This window comes from Rhizopus microsporus (genome assembly GCF_002708625.1).
Source record: "Rhizopus microsporus ATCC 52813 unplaced genomic scaffold scaffold_4, whole genome shotgun sequence".
Classification (NCBI taxonomy): Eukaryota; Fungi; Mucoromycota; class Mucoromycetes; order Mucorales; family Rhizopodaceae; genus Rhizopus; species Rhizopus microsporus.
This window is the reverse complement of record NW_019671919.1, coordinates 218,905-233,111: the sequence shown is the minus strand read 5'-3', so window position 1 is coordinate 233,111 and position 14,207 is coordinate 218,905. Positions and strand designations below refer to the sequence as shown.

At 39.0% G+C, this 14,207-nt stretch overlaps 6 protein-coding genes across 6 annotated transcripts in view; 4 read left to right on the top strand and 2 right to left on the bottom strand.

Annotated features, from left to right (window-relative positions):
- Window positions 1–1,069: 1,069 nt before the first annotated feature.
- On the top strand, window positions 1,070–2,070 carry RHIMIDRAFT_102433 (uncharacterized protein). Its single transcript, XM_023605129.1, has 5 exons — window positions 1,070–1,280; window positions 1,327–1,504; window positions 1,554–1,668; window positions 1,719–1,830; window positions 1,885–2,070. Exons 1-5 carry the CDS (start codon window positions 1,115–1,117, stop codon window positions 1,956–1,958), a joined length of 645 nt encoding a protein of 214 aa, XP_023468224.1. The 5' UTR covers window positions 1,070–1,114; the 3' UTR covers window positions 1,959–2,070.
- Window positions 2,071–3,750, top strand: RHIMIDRAFT_102434 (uncharacterized protein). The gene is made up of 3 exons (XM_023605130.1): window positions 2,071–2,777; window positions 2,901–2,977; window positions 3,045–3,750. The coding sequence occupies exons 1-3, from the start codon at window positions 2,182–2,184 to the stop codon at window positions 3,458–3,460; spliced, it is 1,089 nt and encodes a 362-aa protein (XP_023468223.1). The 5' UTR covers window positions 2,071–2,181; the 3' UTR covers window positions 3,461–3,750.
- Window positions 3,125–4,949, bottom strand: RHIMIDRAFT_303954 (glycoside hydrolase; the record flags this gene model as incomplete). Its single annotated transcript, XM_023614432.1, has 6 exons — window positions 3,125–4,040; window positions 4,101–4,293; window positions 4,347–4,386; window positions 4,434–4,555; window positions 4,621–4,672; window positions 4,730–4,949. The coding sequence occupies 6 exons, from the start codon at window positions 4,947–4,949 to the stop codon at window positions 3,468–3,470; spliced, it is 1,200 nt and encodes a 399-aa protein (XP_023468222.1). The 3' UTR covers window positions 3,125–3,467.
- A 252-nt stretch (window positions 4,950–5,201) lies between these two features.
- Window positions 5,202–9,733, top strand: RHIMIDRAFT_275346 (uncharacterized protein). Its single transcript, XM_023612543.1, has 11 exons — window positions 5,202–5,285; window positions 5,357–5,414; window positions 5,489–6,211; window positions 6,276–6,514; window positions 6,568–6,636; window positions 6,686–6,874; window positions 6,932–7,009; window positions 7,066–7,467; window positions 7,546–7,971; window positions 8,022–8,928; window positions 8,986–9,733. The coding sequence occupies exons 1-11, from the start codon at window positions 5,217–5,219 to the stop codon at window positions 9,402–9,404; spliced, it is 3,579 nt and encodes a 1,192-aa protein (XP_023468221.1). The 5' UTR covers window positions 5,202–5,216; the 3' UTR covers window positions 9,405–9,733.
- Window positions 9,734–12,637: 2,904 nt separating this feature from the next.
- Window positions 12,638–13,172, top strand: RHIMIDRAFT_235287 (uncharacterized protein; the record flags this gene model as incomplete). The annotated part of the gene is made up of 2 exons (XM_023608330.1): window positions 12,638–12,751; window positions 12,801–13,172. 2 exons carry the CDS (start codon window positions 12,638–12,640, stop codon window positions 13,170–13,172), a joined length of 486 nt encoding a protein of 161 aa, XP_023468220.1.
- Window positions 13,173–13,625: 453 nt separating this feature from the next.
- The window catches only part of RHIMIDRAFT_249469 (DUF1838-domain-containing protein), a gene marked incomplete at both ends in the record, with an annotated part of 1,006 nt that continues 424 nt past the window's right edge, over window positions 13,626–14,207 (bottom strand). Inside the window, 2 exons of the mRNA XM_023610624.1 lie at window positions 13,626–14,036; window positions 14,133–14,191. Coding sequence (XP_023468219.1) covers window positions 13,626–14,036; window positions 14,133–14,191 — 470 coding nt within the window. The remainder of the gene's footprint in view (window positions 14,037–14,132; window positions 14,192–14,207) is intronic.

Genomic DNA, 14,207 nt, shown 5'->3' with positions numbered 1-14,207 from the left:
CATTATGCATCCCAGGAAGCACGTCACTAGAAGATCTGGAAACAGCTTCGATTGATCTGACTCCCCTTACCATCCCCAGCGTGTATAAGATATCTGCTTCTGGTCTCCATCCCCCTACCGCTTATCGCAAGAACACAAACGTTATGATCCCGAGGTGTCTCTTGCGTCGTGAGTCATATTTTGGTGACTATCTCTCCCTCCTCCGACCCCGTAGCACATGGTATCGATTGTTGTATAGATCTGTTCCTTGTACGCAACGCCTACACACACTTATCCCTCGTCAGTATCTTTCGCCAGCATGTCGATGTCGTGGTCACCTGATTGTAAACATTTCTCATTTTTTCTTCTAGTGCCCTACTAAAGCTGCCCTATGATCAATGGCCCTTCATTTTTTCTTTTCTGAACTGCAGTGCTCATTGTGCCAAACCGAACAAGCAGTCATGACGGTTACAGCGACGACCATTCAACCAGGCAACACGATTATAAGCCCCGTTGCTCCTAGTGTCTCTCCTGTCCCTGTCTGGCTGTACCCTTCAGGTCATCTGGCGTGCCCACGGGAACAAGATGCTTCAAGGCATACCCTTCACCAGTCAAACGATGCTATACAAGGAAATGTATCTTTGATCTGTGTGTTGTCAAGTTTAACTGAAGAAAGTATCGGTTGCAGTATAATAAAAAAGTAGTGTGTTCTACAGTTGAACGTTTAACTCTCTCTTTCTTTCTCTCTTTCTTTTTGTCTTGTGGAAATATCTAATTATATATACATATATATGTGTGTGTGCATATGTTGAACATTCTCAATTGAAAGTAAATGCATAAATGGTTATATGCTACCAACATTACTTTCTTAAATTAGGCTGAGTGGTGCTTGAGCATGAACTATCGATTTCTGTGAGCCTGTATACAATGTATATGTGTATGCTTATATGTGCTGTTGACAAACAGTCGTAAAGGACGATGATTCGCTTCATTTAAACAAGATATGCTTCTAAAAAACAATCCCTTTTTGCGTACTATTGAAATAAATAATGATACAAAGTCCACATGACGTAAATTTATTTGAGCGTAGCTTTTTTGTCTTTTTTTTCTTCTTTTATATATTTTTTGAAAAGAAATGAATCTCTTCTTCGGCAAAGCAAAGTCAAAAACAACAGCCAAGGATGCTATTTATAAGCTACGTGAAACTTTGGACATGTTGGAGAAAAGACAGACATTTTTAGAAACAAAGGCAGAGAACGAACTAAAGATTGCCAAACTGAATGCTACAAAGAATAGAAGAGGTAAAACAAGAACAAGAAGAATGAATGGAGACTTATCTGTTTATAGTTGCTTTAATGGCACTTAAAAGAAAGAAGGCATATGAAGGCAACATTGAGAAAATAAACGGGGCTAGAATGACAATTGAAACACAAATGATGGCTATTGAGAATGCTAATGTTAACTTGGAGACTATGAGTGCTATGCGTGCTGGTGCCGAAGCTATGAAGAATATACATGGATCAATGTAAGTCTAATATATGATTATGGCTTTGATAGCTAATAATCTTGTATAGGGATATTGATAAGGTGGATGCAACAATGGACGATATCCGTGATCAAATGGATATTGCAAATGAAATTTCAGAAGCTATTTCTAGACCAGTTGGTGTGGGAGATGAGTTGGATGAGGTATACATGAATATATGAATATGAACATCTTTATCAACTATATATTATAGGAGGAGTTGCTTAATGAATTGGAAGAGTTGGAACAAGAAGAATTGGATGCCAAGATGTTAGAGACGCCTTCACCAGTTATCACTGCTCCCAATGTACCTGTGCATGTACCAGGTAAGATAAATATAAAGAGAGAAAGGACTGTTTATATAATATGTATATGTATAGCTTCCAGAACTAATGACATCGAGGATGATGAAGAGGCAGAGCTTAAGGCTCTTCAAGCCAGTATGGCAATGTAATATTATACATTTATTATTTCCCCCCTTTTACCTTTATATCATGTGGTTCTAATGCATGACGCATCACTTTACATTTTATATTCATATAAAAAAGAGAGAAACATTGGCTCGAAATAATTCAGGGACAGAGAGAGAAAGAGAGGCTCTTTAATCTCTGGCCTCGCTCTCTCTTCGGTCTTGTAAGAGAAATTTTTTTCTTTCTTTTTATTTTTATTTATTTGACATGACAGAGATCCCTTTATATTATGTTCGCTTTCTGAAGCCACCACCTGATGAATATGTCGTTGGTCAGCATTTTACTATTGTTTGGGCTGTTGAAAGCGATCTTGGCGATCGTGCTTACTGGGAATCTTTACCCATTATATGCAGTCTACAAGGATGTCCACAGCTTGGCTTGAGAGTGTTGGATGTCAAAAAGAAGAAACAAACAATTACAACTACCAGTCCGCTTTCTCGAGATATAACAGTGACTTATGATCCATTCCAAGGTGGGGGCACAGTAACTAGACTTGTTATTGAGCAACTGCCAGGAAAACCTTTACCTTTGGGAGCTAAAGAAAATATTCAGTTTGGCATGTTTTTAGCTCCCTCAGCTAGAAGCTCTGCTAGTGGCCATTCAGTTTGGCAAAATGCATACATCTCTTCTTCGTCTATCTGGGTCATTCCTACATGGTCAGCACCTATCCATACAACCGTTGCCAAGCAAAGACATCTTAACACCTTGAGCGGAGATCAAGCAGAGAGAATACTAAGGGTCAATGAGAAAAGGATAGTTCGTATTCGTGAAGACACTGTCCAGAGCATCGCGCGACATGTTTGGTGAGCAAAAAAAAAAAAAAAGAGAGAGAGAATTGTGTAAATCATCATGATGTGTTAATTTCCTCTCCTTTATTTATTCTCTTTTTTCTCTCTCTTTCTTGTTGTTGATACATGTATAATTAGGGATTGTGGTTTAAGCATGTGTCAGTTTTTAAAAGAACATAAGAATGAATTGAATTATAAAGCCTTGATAGAGCTTGGTAACTAAAAAGAGAGAGAGAGAGAGAATGGACAGACCATAGATTAATGAAAAGCTGATGAATGTAGGAAGTGGCACTGGATTGGTAGGAATTTATGCAGCTGAAGTATTGCGCCCACACAAAGTTTATTTGACCGACCTGGCAGATGCTCTAGGGATCATGCAGCAAAATGTTGACTTGATGAAGACCAAAGACATCGTTTCTGTCAGAGAGTTGCCATGGGGAGGCGTAAGACAAGAAGAATATAGAGATGTAGATCTGGTGTTGTTGACGGACGTGCTCTATAATCAATCATCACACGACGTACTCTTGGACACACTAGATTGGCTACTAGACAACAAAAATTCAAGAGCGCTCTTGAGTTACAAGGAACGAAGCCCTGAAGAGCGAGTGTTTTTTGAAAAAGTAAAGCAAAGACAATGGGTTATTGAAAGAATAATGCCAACAGATAGTATCTTTGAATTTTATTGGTTATATAAATAAACACATGTTATGTCCTAACCACTTGCAATGCATTCAAAAGTGTGCTGTTGACATCATCCATTTCAAGTGACCAAAGCATCAATCCTCCAAGTTGATGGTCCTTGGCATAGTGTGCCTTAATAAATAAAGAAGTAGGGTCATCAAAAGTCAAAAACTGCTGATTGTCTTGTTTGTACGCAAAAGGTGTTTGACTTGTGGGGTCCCAGTAGGTAATCCATCCAGAAGAATTACGAACAATACCTTCCTGTTCTATTGTTCTCCACTGCATCTCACCTGAATAAGAGGGACGAGCGTCAGGGCAAGGATCAGCTGCGTAGCCATCATATTCATCTCCCTTCATTTGCTCGATCTGTCTGTCAAAAGGTACATGAATACCGCTGCTCGCGGTGACCTGTTGGCTAGTCCTATGAGTGTATCCATAGAAAGGAACGCCCAAGAATACTTGATGAGAGGGGATACCAGCCTTGATCCAGGTATCGACAGCTGCAGCACCGCTTAACGTAGGTTCACTAGCATTTCCGATATTCAAAGGTGCATTAGCACCAGAAGTTGTACTAAAGCTACCGCTTAGGTCATATGCCTATTCAAAGTTCATTAGCTTCTCTTTTTTTCCTCTACCCAAGTGAAGGAAAGTGGTTACCATGATATAGAAAGCATCCATATACTTTGACCACCCTTCATCCAGGTGTTCTATTCTTTTCCCTTCAGAATCCAAATAAGTATAAGTACTGACAGCGGTTGTAACCAGTTTATGTTCTTCAGGATACTTCTCATCAAGCATCTGTCGAACAAGTTGAATGAAAGCCAAGAAGTTACTAGTATCTTCATTATCCCTACAACAGAGAAAACAATGAGAAAAAAAAGGAGCATGATTTGAATTACTTACTTTTCATTACATGATACACCATGAGGGTCATTCGGGTACTCTAATTAAAGACGTCAGAGAGACGAATAGGCTTTACGAGTGATTTACCCCAATCAATGTTGAGACCATTCAACTTGTATTCCTCTACAGCATTAAGTAGCTTAATAGCAAAGTCCTTTCTGGAGGCGTCTGTTCTTAACAGAGAGCTAAAGTACAAAGAACCAGTCCATCTGTAGAGAAATAGATAGAGAAAAAGATATTAGGTAATGCTACTAGCTTAAATAGATACTATTACCCTCCAACAGCCAAGCTTACGCCTTTATTCTTCTCGTGTGCTTCATTGACAACTAATGCAGATATAACTTGTATATTTTTCCTTTCAAAATTAATTCTACATGCCTTACCTTTCATAAGTCGTGCCGTATCAAACTGTATCAAGTTCCCAGACTCATCAGGCACAGCAAATGCATAGGCTACATGGTCAAGCTTTTCCCAAGGAATAACAGTAGGAATGTCCCAGTCAACGAGATAAGCAACCAACTTGTGTTGCCCAAAAATACGTGTACTGTTGCCTTGAGCAAGTACACAGGTAATGGATAAGAGTATCAAAAGAAAGAGATTCATTTTATCTTGAGAAGAAAGAAATTGAATCTTTTTACGCTATATATATACCTTTTTAACCTATTGTTGTTAGCTAGGGTTGTTTTACTATTAAAAATATTGGTCCCATTGTCAAGTAGTTTCTTTTTTTATTTCACTAACCAACCTTCCTTTCCCTATCCCCTTTTCATCCTTCATGCGGTCCTATCGAAATTTCTGTCTTGTTTTTTAAATAAAAAAAAGCGCGCCTTTGGCTGATATCTCTGTTGTTTTCCTTTTTTTTTTTTTTTAATGAGCTCAACTAAGCAACTTGAAGTAGTGCTTCGATATGCCTACTTACATGGATTCTCATGTGAACAAGTATGAAAAAAGGCACCTCCCCTCTTATTCTCTCATTCTTTTTTTTTTATACTTATTCTCTTTTTTAATAGTGGTCCATACCAACAAAAGAATGCTTAAATGACACAAACACTGAAAATGAGCTTTGTGGTAAAAAAAGAGACAGAGAAAATCCCACCAAAAACGTAAAAAGCTCACCATTTGACACACACACAAATATATAGAACTCTTATTGAGCTCTATATTTTCTTTAACCAAAGTGTCTGATCCTCTACTTGAATCCTATTTAACATTTGCAACTACAGGCAATAATACAATAGATAGCAACAACGTTAAGACAAGCTTCATTTCCTTGGAAACGTTTATATCTCAGCTTGTACAGTTTGGACCATCCACCGTGAGCAAAAGCCCAACGCAATGGTCCTACATTTTGAAGTTACTACTCGTTTTACTATCCACAGCCATCGACACAGATACAGTTGTATCCAGTCTACAGCAAGGGAAACACCATCCCTGGGTTGATCTCTTGAATGACCTGCTTGATCTTTTATCTTGTGTAGTCGCAGTCGGTCTCTATCCCGATCAATACTGTCCATCAGCATCACCTGCTCATTCACCCATTACTTTAACATCAGCCATTTCCTTTCACAACACACAGAACGGATTCGATTCACAAGTCTCGCTTCAATCCCAGCGATCTATGTCTGGATATGATTTTGATGCCACGCTTGATTTAGACAATACACAACGAATGGACGAAGATGTCAAAGAGGTCAAAAGTGTGACTGAATCGGTCATTGAAGAAAGGAAAAAGGGGAAACGACTGGTAGAGGCCGATAATGCTGCACTGGCCGCTCAAATCATGATTTACCTGGTCGAGAAAAAGGGGGCAAAACGTATTTTTGAAGTCAGAAATAATCAAAGGCGTCAACACGAGTTGGGTCATGGTAACAAAATAAGTGCATATAATATACAGGGTCTAATAAAAAAGCATGTTTTTATATTTGGTAGAGCCATGGCTTTCTTGTCAAAATAGATTGATTCCTTCTGATCAGTTTATAAGAAATAACGCGGTTGCAGCTGTGATGCAAAACGTTCATGTGCAGAAATTGTTGGCACTTGTTCAGAGATTGACAGATAGTGAATCAGAAAGGAGAATGGCAGTACATATGAAGTATCATGAATTAGAGGATGAGGGAACTGCCAGAGCGATGCCTAGTGCAGGTATTATGGGCTTCTTATATCATATGGTATAACATCACGTATATACAAAAGGAAAAACTATGTCTGATAGTCTCTTTAGGTTCAAATAAGGCCATCTTTAGAAAATGATTTTGTAGTTGATCAATTACTTAAGCTTCAAACAGTCAAAGTGAGTTCAAGGTCAGAGTGAATCGCTTTTTTACTAAAGTAGGGTGTAGGGATCGTTTGATGAATCGTTTTATCTAGAACTTTGGTTTACTGCACTTACTGGTCTTCGTGAAGCCATGCTTAACACTAGTTGTCAAGGGCCACCTGTAGAGGAAAAGAACAAGGAGGATGTAGAAAAAGGGTGCAGCATTGTAGTAGCAACAAATCGATTGCTATGGAAAAGCTTGGTTTTAGTAAAGGTAACCTTTGCGTGTTATTCGGCTATTATTTGTTTTAATTTCCCCAAAATTCACTAGCTACCCGCTATCATTAGCAAATTGCAAGAAAGAAAGAAACTGAGCAGCAGTCGAGGAATTAGGAAGTCATTAAAAGAGGTAAAAGAGAGAGAGAGAAACACAAGGTTTTTATTTCAGTTATTAAGCCAAACAAGATGAATCCTATAGAGTCGTCCCTAAGAGAGCTCAAAGCCTTTACTGGTTTGTTAAATGCATGTAGCCAACCTGCCTGCTGTTTTGAATACTACGCGCCTGACTCGATGTCCTCTACCTTAGTAGATAAGATCACGTTTGGAGGCGAAGACGAAGAGGAAGACGATATCATGAAGATGATTAACGATATGAGTTATTCAACAGACTTGAACGCTTCCGCAGTTGTGAAAGCGATCAGAGCTCTCAGTAACCATGATATTTATACAAACATTGTCCATGCTTGCAAACGTCTAGGCTTTGTTCGACCCAAAGTGGCTGCGGAACTACTCAAGAGCAACGAAGATATGATGGAAATTGATGAAAGCATAGAAGCAAAAGCTTCACCTTCTGCTGTTGTGGACCAAGTAAAGAAAAAAAAAAAAAAATAGAAATTGCGATAAGACGACCGTTATTTACTATATTGTGTGTTTGTGTATTTATAGAATATTGATCAACGTATGGAGATTTTGAGAACTAATTTGACGTTTGCTGAGCTTACGGAATTATTACATATCGGATTGGTGTCTCCTTTGCATTTACAAAGGATCATAGACTTTATCATACAACTATTGCAAGAAAAAACTATAGAGGATGACTTTTATTCTGTCAGCAAGATCTGTGACACTCTGATCGAAAGTCCTTGTAGCGTTGATTTGATCCTTCAACTTTACACTCCTTCAGATTTACTAGGTCCTCTAGAACGCTTCTGTAATCATTGGGCATCTGACCAGAGTATAAATGACATAGATATGGATGAGCAAACGTCAAATCGAAGAGGTTCAAAGGAAGAGTTGGAAGGTATTCGATTACTCTACAATAAGTTTGGCAAAATTTGGAATCTTGTTGTATCTGTCGTGAAGCGTTTCAAGGTTATATTTTTATTAATATGTGTTATCATACACTCTAACTTGTACAATAGGTTTATCGAGACTTGAATAAGGTCTTTAAAGAATCAGATGGCTTTGCATATCAGTTCTTCAGTCGAGGTTCACTCATCTATGGACAAGATATACAAGACGACCGAATAGAGAGACAGATCAACAGCTGGCTGAGCACATTAGCCGGAAGAGGAGACGACCTTGACAACTTACTACAGACAACTAAGCCTCAAGACTTACTGTTGATGGCGCCTACAATTATACATCGCTGCATTCTGCTGTATGCACAGGGCCAAATACAAAACGATACGCTTATGGGAATGATCTCGTACTTTCAAAAATCATTTCTAGACTTTACTCAAATGAGCATACTCACGACGCTCTGTGATGAGTTACTGAATGGTGAATCAAACATTGCACTCGCCTGCCTTCGTCTCTTTATCACATCGAACATTCCTCTTTCTCGTCAAACGAATCTTCATCCCATCCTAGGGTCCCTCGAATCTCTGTTGGAATATAAGCGACAAGAGGCCCCCTTCTTAAGAAAGGAGCAGTTGGAAGAAAATGAGATACTCATAAAGGAGGTATCCGAGCTAGTAAACTATATCCTAAAAAACTTCAAGATTGAAAAACCCGCGGCAGAAGATCAGTTCCACACCGAGACGGTGACCACGGCTGTCACCCCAGACATGCTCTTTGAAAAAGCACAGATGATGTTTAGATATATCGTCAAAAGCGGACGATCGATGTTTATGAGCGACGTTGATGCCAACACAAATAGGTTATGGGATAACAAGCCGACGACGGCCGATCAGCATGTTGTTTCTCATTATCTTGATATGGTTTTGTTTGAAACGGCATTAGAAATAGGTGGAAGTCATTGGTTTGTCACTATGATCGTATCTGAAGTATTAGAAGCTGGCAAGAGCGGAGGCGCAGTGAGAGCAGGTATATACATGTTTGTGTCAAGCTTAATAATGATACTAACAATAATAACCGTATTAGCTGAGCTTGGATCTTGCTTATTATCGACACCCTTAATGTACTCTACAAACAAACACAACAGCAGTATTCATCTACTTCGCTGCTTATTGCAAGACGTACTTCCAGCCTCCTTGGAAAATTGTGCTCAACAAAACATGTCCTTCTTTCAAGGTCAAACACTAGGCGTGTTCACAAGTGACTGTTTAGTTTTGATGCAAGACAAGAATTCCGATGCAGCTACTAAGCTGGGCCAATCTTTCTTTGAGACACTTGTCATTGACGGTCATCATTCTCGTAAAAGGTCTCAACAGGAGCAGGACGGAAGCCGGTTTGCAGACTGGACACAGACAGTTACTCAAAGTGCTGTTTGGAGAGGCTTTATCAAGGGGTTGATGAGTAATCCAATGATTGAAGAAATTTGGCCAGATGCATTTATATAAACTATATTTACTTTAATTAGAATAATCCTTTGCTGTCTTTTAAAGTCTTTAACCACTTTTTCTTATCATCAAGGGAAATGATGATTGGTGGTACTCCTCTAAAACATAAAGCTATTCCCATCGAAAGGAGCATCAGATCTGAGGATAACAATGATTCTTAATCATGAGAATGTGGGCTTGGCTTGGGGATATTCTAACCAGAACATTTCCAAACATTAATGTAGAAACTGAGACTTTTATGTGCTTTTTATAGGCAGTTTTTATTTTTATTAGTAAATTGTCTTTGTTAAATATAGGATAATACACACTTAGAGATTGATAATTAATGAGTATGTTTTTTTGTCAGTTAACAGCAGTGAAAACTGGTAGAGAGAAAAAGAAGGAAGAAGCTTATGTTCTTATTAAGTGGTCTTTTGCTATTGTCATTTGGAAGCACCAAAATCTACTCGTACCACGCTTTCTCCGTTATGATCTCGAAATTAAGGTTTTCGTTTCTTTTGGATCTCCTTTATGCAGCATAAGATGGGACCATATATGTAAGGCTGGGCATAGGATGGTTCGTTGCCGTCGTAAGGAATAAGCGGTACTGGTGATGGCAAAGTACACCTTGGATTTGAAATGCATTCAATCCTCTTCTGCTGTTGTTAGTGGTATCGGAATCCCGGACAGAAACCATATCGCAGCTCAAAGAAGTAAACGCAAAGGCAGCGTTGCGCTCGCGAAGGTTGTCCTTAAATTACTTTCCTTGGTTGTCTGTGCATGTAAGCAAGTCCTTCAAGTACTCAGGTAGGTCAGACAAGAGTTGTAACTGGACTGGTCCCAGTTAGGATTCCTCAACGAAGATGCTTCTTGCCTTTCATCAATCCAATGCAGGGTGTGATAACGGGTGTATTCCTTGTTCATGCGTCCAAAGTTCAATGAGCGTAAAAGGCGTAGCTGAGAAATATAGGCAGCAGGAATGGTTTGAGAAAGTTCTACTGTAGGTCTTCCCCTATGTCTCACTGGACTGTCCTCCTGCTCTTCTTGTTCAGCTCAATGCCTATGCCGTGAAGCCACAACTTGTCCTTCGCATGTCTGGCAAGCATCATATGCCGAGTCAACTGGCAAAGGTGCACGGCAAGATGAGCAGTTGGTAGTATGTGCGGTAGCGGTATTGTTGCTTTTGGACTAATACAAGATTAGACGTTAGTGAGCAGATTCTAGTGCAATGCTTTTAATAAAGTGTGTGCTCATGTTTCGCGTGTTCGGTCCGTACAGATGGTTAAAAACAGTCCTTTTCTTTGTTCTTTTTTCTAAAGGACGAATGTTGATGGCGCTTCACATCTAATATGCAATCGGCTGACAACGTTTATTCTTGCATATAAAGAATCAAGTTCTTTTTTGTCTTTTTCTTTGTTTATAAATTATCACAAAGGAACTCATTCTATCTACTTGTATACTTATGCTTCCGAGTTATGAACATCTATTCATCGACAATATCACACATTTTGTTTGTATATCTCCCAACAGTGCTCTTTATTCATAATGTATGCCAACACATCCCTTGCTAACTTTGCATCCGACAACCTTAAACTTGAATATTTCAAGCACTCCTCGGTTTCTAAGTGGGGCTTTGAATCCTTCAAAGAGTATACACTGGAGGGGAAGACGAAGAGACCCAGGTAAGCCGTCATCCTTACCAAGTACAAGCATTGCCTAAGGATGATGGCACGCTTTAGTGACCTACTAAATGACAAAAAGGTCATTGTAAATAGTTTAATGGCTATAGACTTCCTAGCCGCGCTTTGGCTTCTGTAATATAATATAGTAATAAAAAGTCTTTTTTCTGTACATTATTCTAACAGTGTATACATCTGTAGTTTGGAGAACTGATGGCATGGACGGGTTTCCTGTACCTTGGGAAGGGAACCATCACATCCTTAATCTTCGTTTCGGCCGTTTTCACTTTCATCAGTCCTCCGCCATCGTGGGTCATGCCTACTACAACTGCCGTTGCCTCGGATGTGGTTATGTTCTTGATAACTTTTCCAAACACAGTGTTGACAATACAGATACTTAGTATCTTCTTCCTTCCCTTTTTCTTCTGCATTTCCATTTGGCGCGATTAAATATGAATTCATGGATAATATTGTCATCCCTGAACATCCCTTAATTAAGAGCTCAACAATACTAGCTGATTCTTTTTAACATACTATATTCCTGACTTTCATATAAATACCCACTCATGTTTATTTGATAAAACACTAGACAATTATCACATTATTCTAATTGTCCTTTAGACCATTAATCTATTTCTATTCTTCCTATATCTGCCGATTGCTTTCTTCTTACTTCGTAAGTTCTATCCTCTGCGAATCAATTCTGCTGCCCTTAACACCATCTTCTTTTATCCATAAATAGATGTACTATCCAACATCTTAGCTCTAGTCCAGTTCTTTCCTCATTATACCTACCACTTGAAAATATAACTTATTATACCATTATGCCAAACAAAGGTTGTCCCATACCCAATGATATTGACGTGCTTGATATGAATCATTATAATAGCTCGATTATAGCCTTACAGTAGAGCATACATTCTACTTTACATTCCTCTATCGTATCTGATAAGAATAACTTGTAATAATAATAGTAACTGCTAGTGTAGCATTGAGAATAATCACATTGACCACATTAAATCATGCTGATAAACTTAGATTAATAATATTCAGCTCTTTTTCATAAAGAATGTAATTCGCAAGTCATCGACTTAATAGCATTTTTTCAATAACACTAAAGCTGAATACAACAGGCATTACACCAGAATTTCACGTACATTCTGACAAATACAGCGGATATGGCATGCTTCCTTTGTTCAGTGTATTAAAGGTTGCTGATTGGGCAAACTATGCCTTGGTGATCAAAGAGCTGTTCAAGTAAAGCGAAATGTTTGAAAAAAAAAAAAAAGGCAATAATAGCCAAGAGTATGGTGATCTATTCTCTCAGCACCATTACCAGTAAAAGAAAAGACTACTATTCATTGCAGAGCTACCGTTCACAGTTGGCGAAATATTACAAGTACAAAGACACCTCCTTCCGATTTTCCCAAACCTAGGTCCTTGAACAAGAGAAAGCATTTGCCATGCAAGTGGGCTGAATCAATAGCGCTAAGGTCACTCGCTTGGGCGCAGCAGAATATGAACAATAATTGAATTAAGCGATTGGCAATATCCAAGGCCACCCTGATGAAAGCGATGACAAGGAAAATGATCATGACCGGCCTATCCATTAGCAGCAGTCCGAAAATAACGATGGTGACAACTATGGCGTTGACAATAATGATGGCGATGTCCCACCAAATGAACTTAGTACATCTGATCTGCTCTCATTGTATTTATCCAAGCAGGAATCCAATAGTATGGCCTTTCAAGGCAGCGCTTTGAGACAAGGATCAAGCACGAAGCTCTCAAATTTTTCGAAAAATGCAATGCCAGTGACCCTATCGCCAACGACCAACAGTATTGGATGAAATGCGGCCTTTCATCCATTCTCGACCTTGCCAACGTGCAATTAACTAAGGAATTCCTTAAGTGCGACGACAATGATGATTGGGAACCTATCCAAGACTTACTCACGACCAAATACCATGTCACGGAACCTCATCTGTCTGAGCTCTTCGGCCAAACTTGGGACATTGTTGAGGCTACATTGACGTGTACCAACGATATTAATAAGGCTAAGACGTATGTCAACAAGGCTAAGTCCCATTGTCGTGAGACAGGGAAGTAATTGAATTTGATCACGTTTTCCTAACCATCATTCACTCTAAATTGGCGATGCGATAACTGTATTGGATCTTTTCTTTCACTTCAATTATAATGTATTAAGTTTGTTACGTTCAATTTGCGCCGACAGTAAACATGAGCATCGCGGATAGTACTAAAGATGATGTATTACTTAACAGAACAATGAAAATAAGATAACAGACTAACGAAAGGCACATAACGTACAATGGTTGCCGTAATTATGACAAAAAGACTTTCTTTTTACATTTTTACCCTTGATCCATAGAGGGTAGTTTCTTATCATTCACTTCCAAAAGGATTGAAAGGGTCCGAGTGGACATTTATCATATTATTTATGCGCTCATTTGGACTATAAATAAAATATCATTTTTCATGAAAAAGATTCCTCGCATATTGCGCATATCATCACATACATAGATTTATTTTGTTATAGAAGCTAGTTTGCTCCTTTACTGACAATAGTATCAAAGTTATCTCTAAAGTAGGTCCAACTTGTGACATTCTTTGCGTTTGGATTATATTCGGCTGGTGCAGTTGCATAAGCCGTCATATCCCTCTTGATCTCGTTCACCAAGAGGGGGTCAAGATCATCTACAGTAGATCCCTGAGGTAGTTTGAATCCAGTGCAGTGGAATACAAGATATCCAGTATTGTCCTTCATTTTCATGAACGGACTGAACCTTGATACTCTCGTCCAGTTCACTTCTACATGATCGATCGTCTGGTCCGAGTCAAGGTCCTTGGTGTTGCATTTGAATGTAAAGAATTCACCAGCCTGGTACATCTTGTTAGGATCATGATCTTTAAACTTTTCATCGCCAAGTGGGCTTGGGTAAAACAAAGGGATCTAATAAATTGCATCAGCAAAGGGTGTGGGTGTGTGCTGACCTTGTACTACCTCCGAAACAACAGCGCTAGTTCCACTGAACCGATTATGACGCACGTCGAGCGGGATGCGAGCAGGCAGGGCCATCTGAACAGGATCATTTGCGATATGGACAACTAGAAAAAAAAAAAA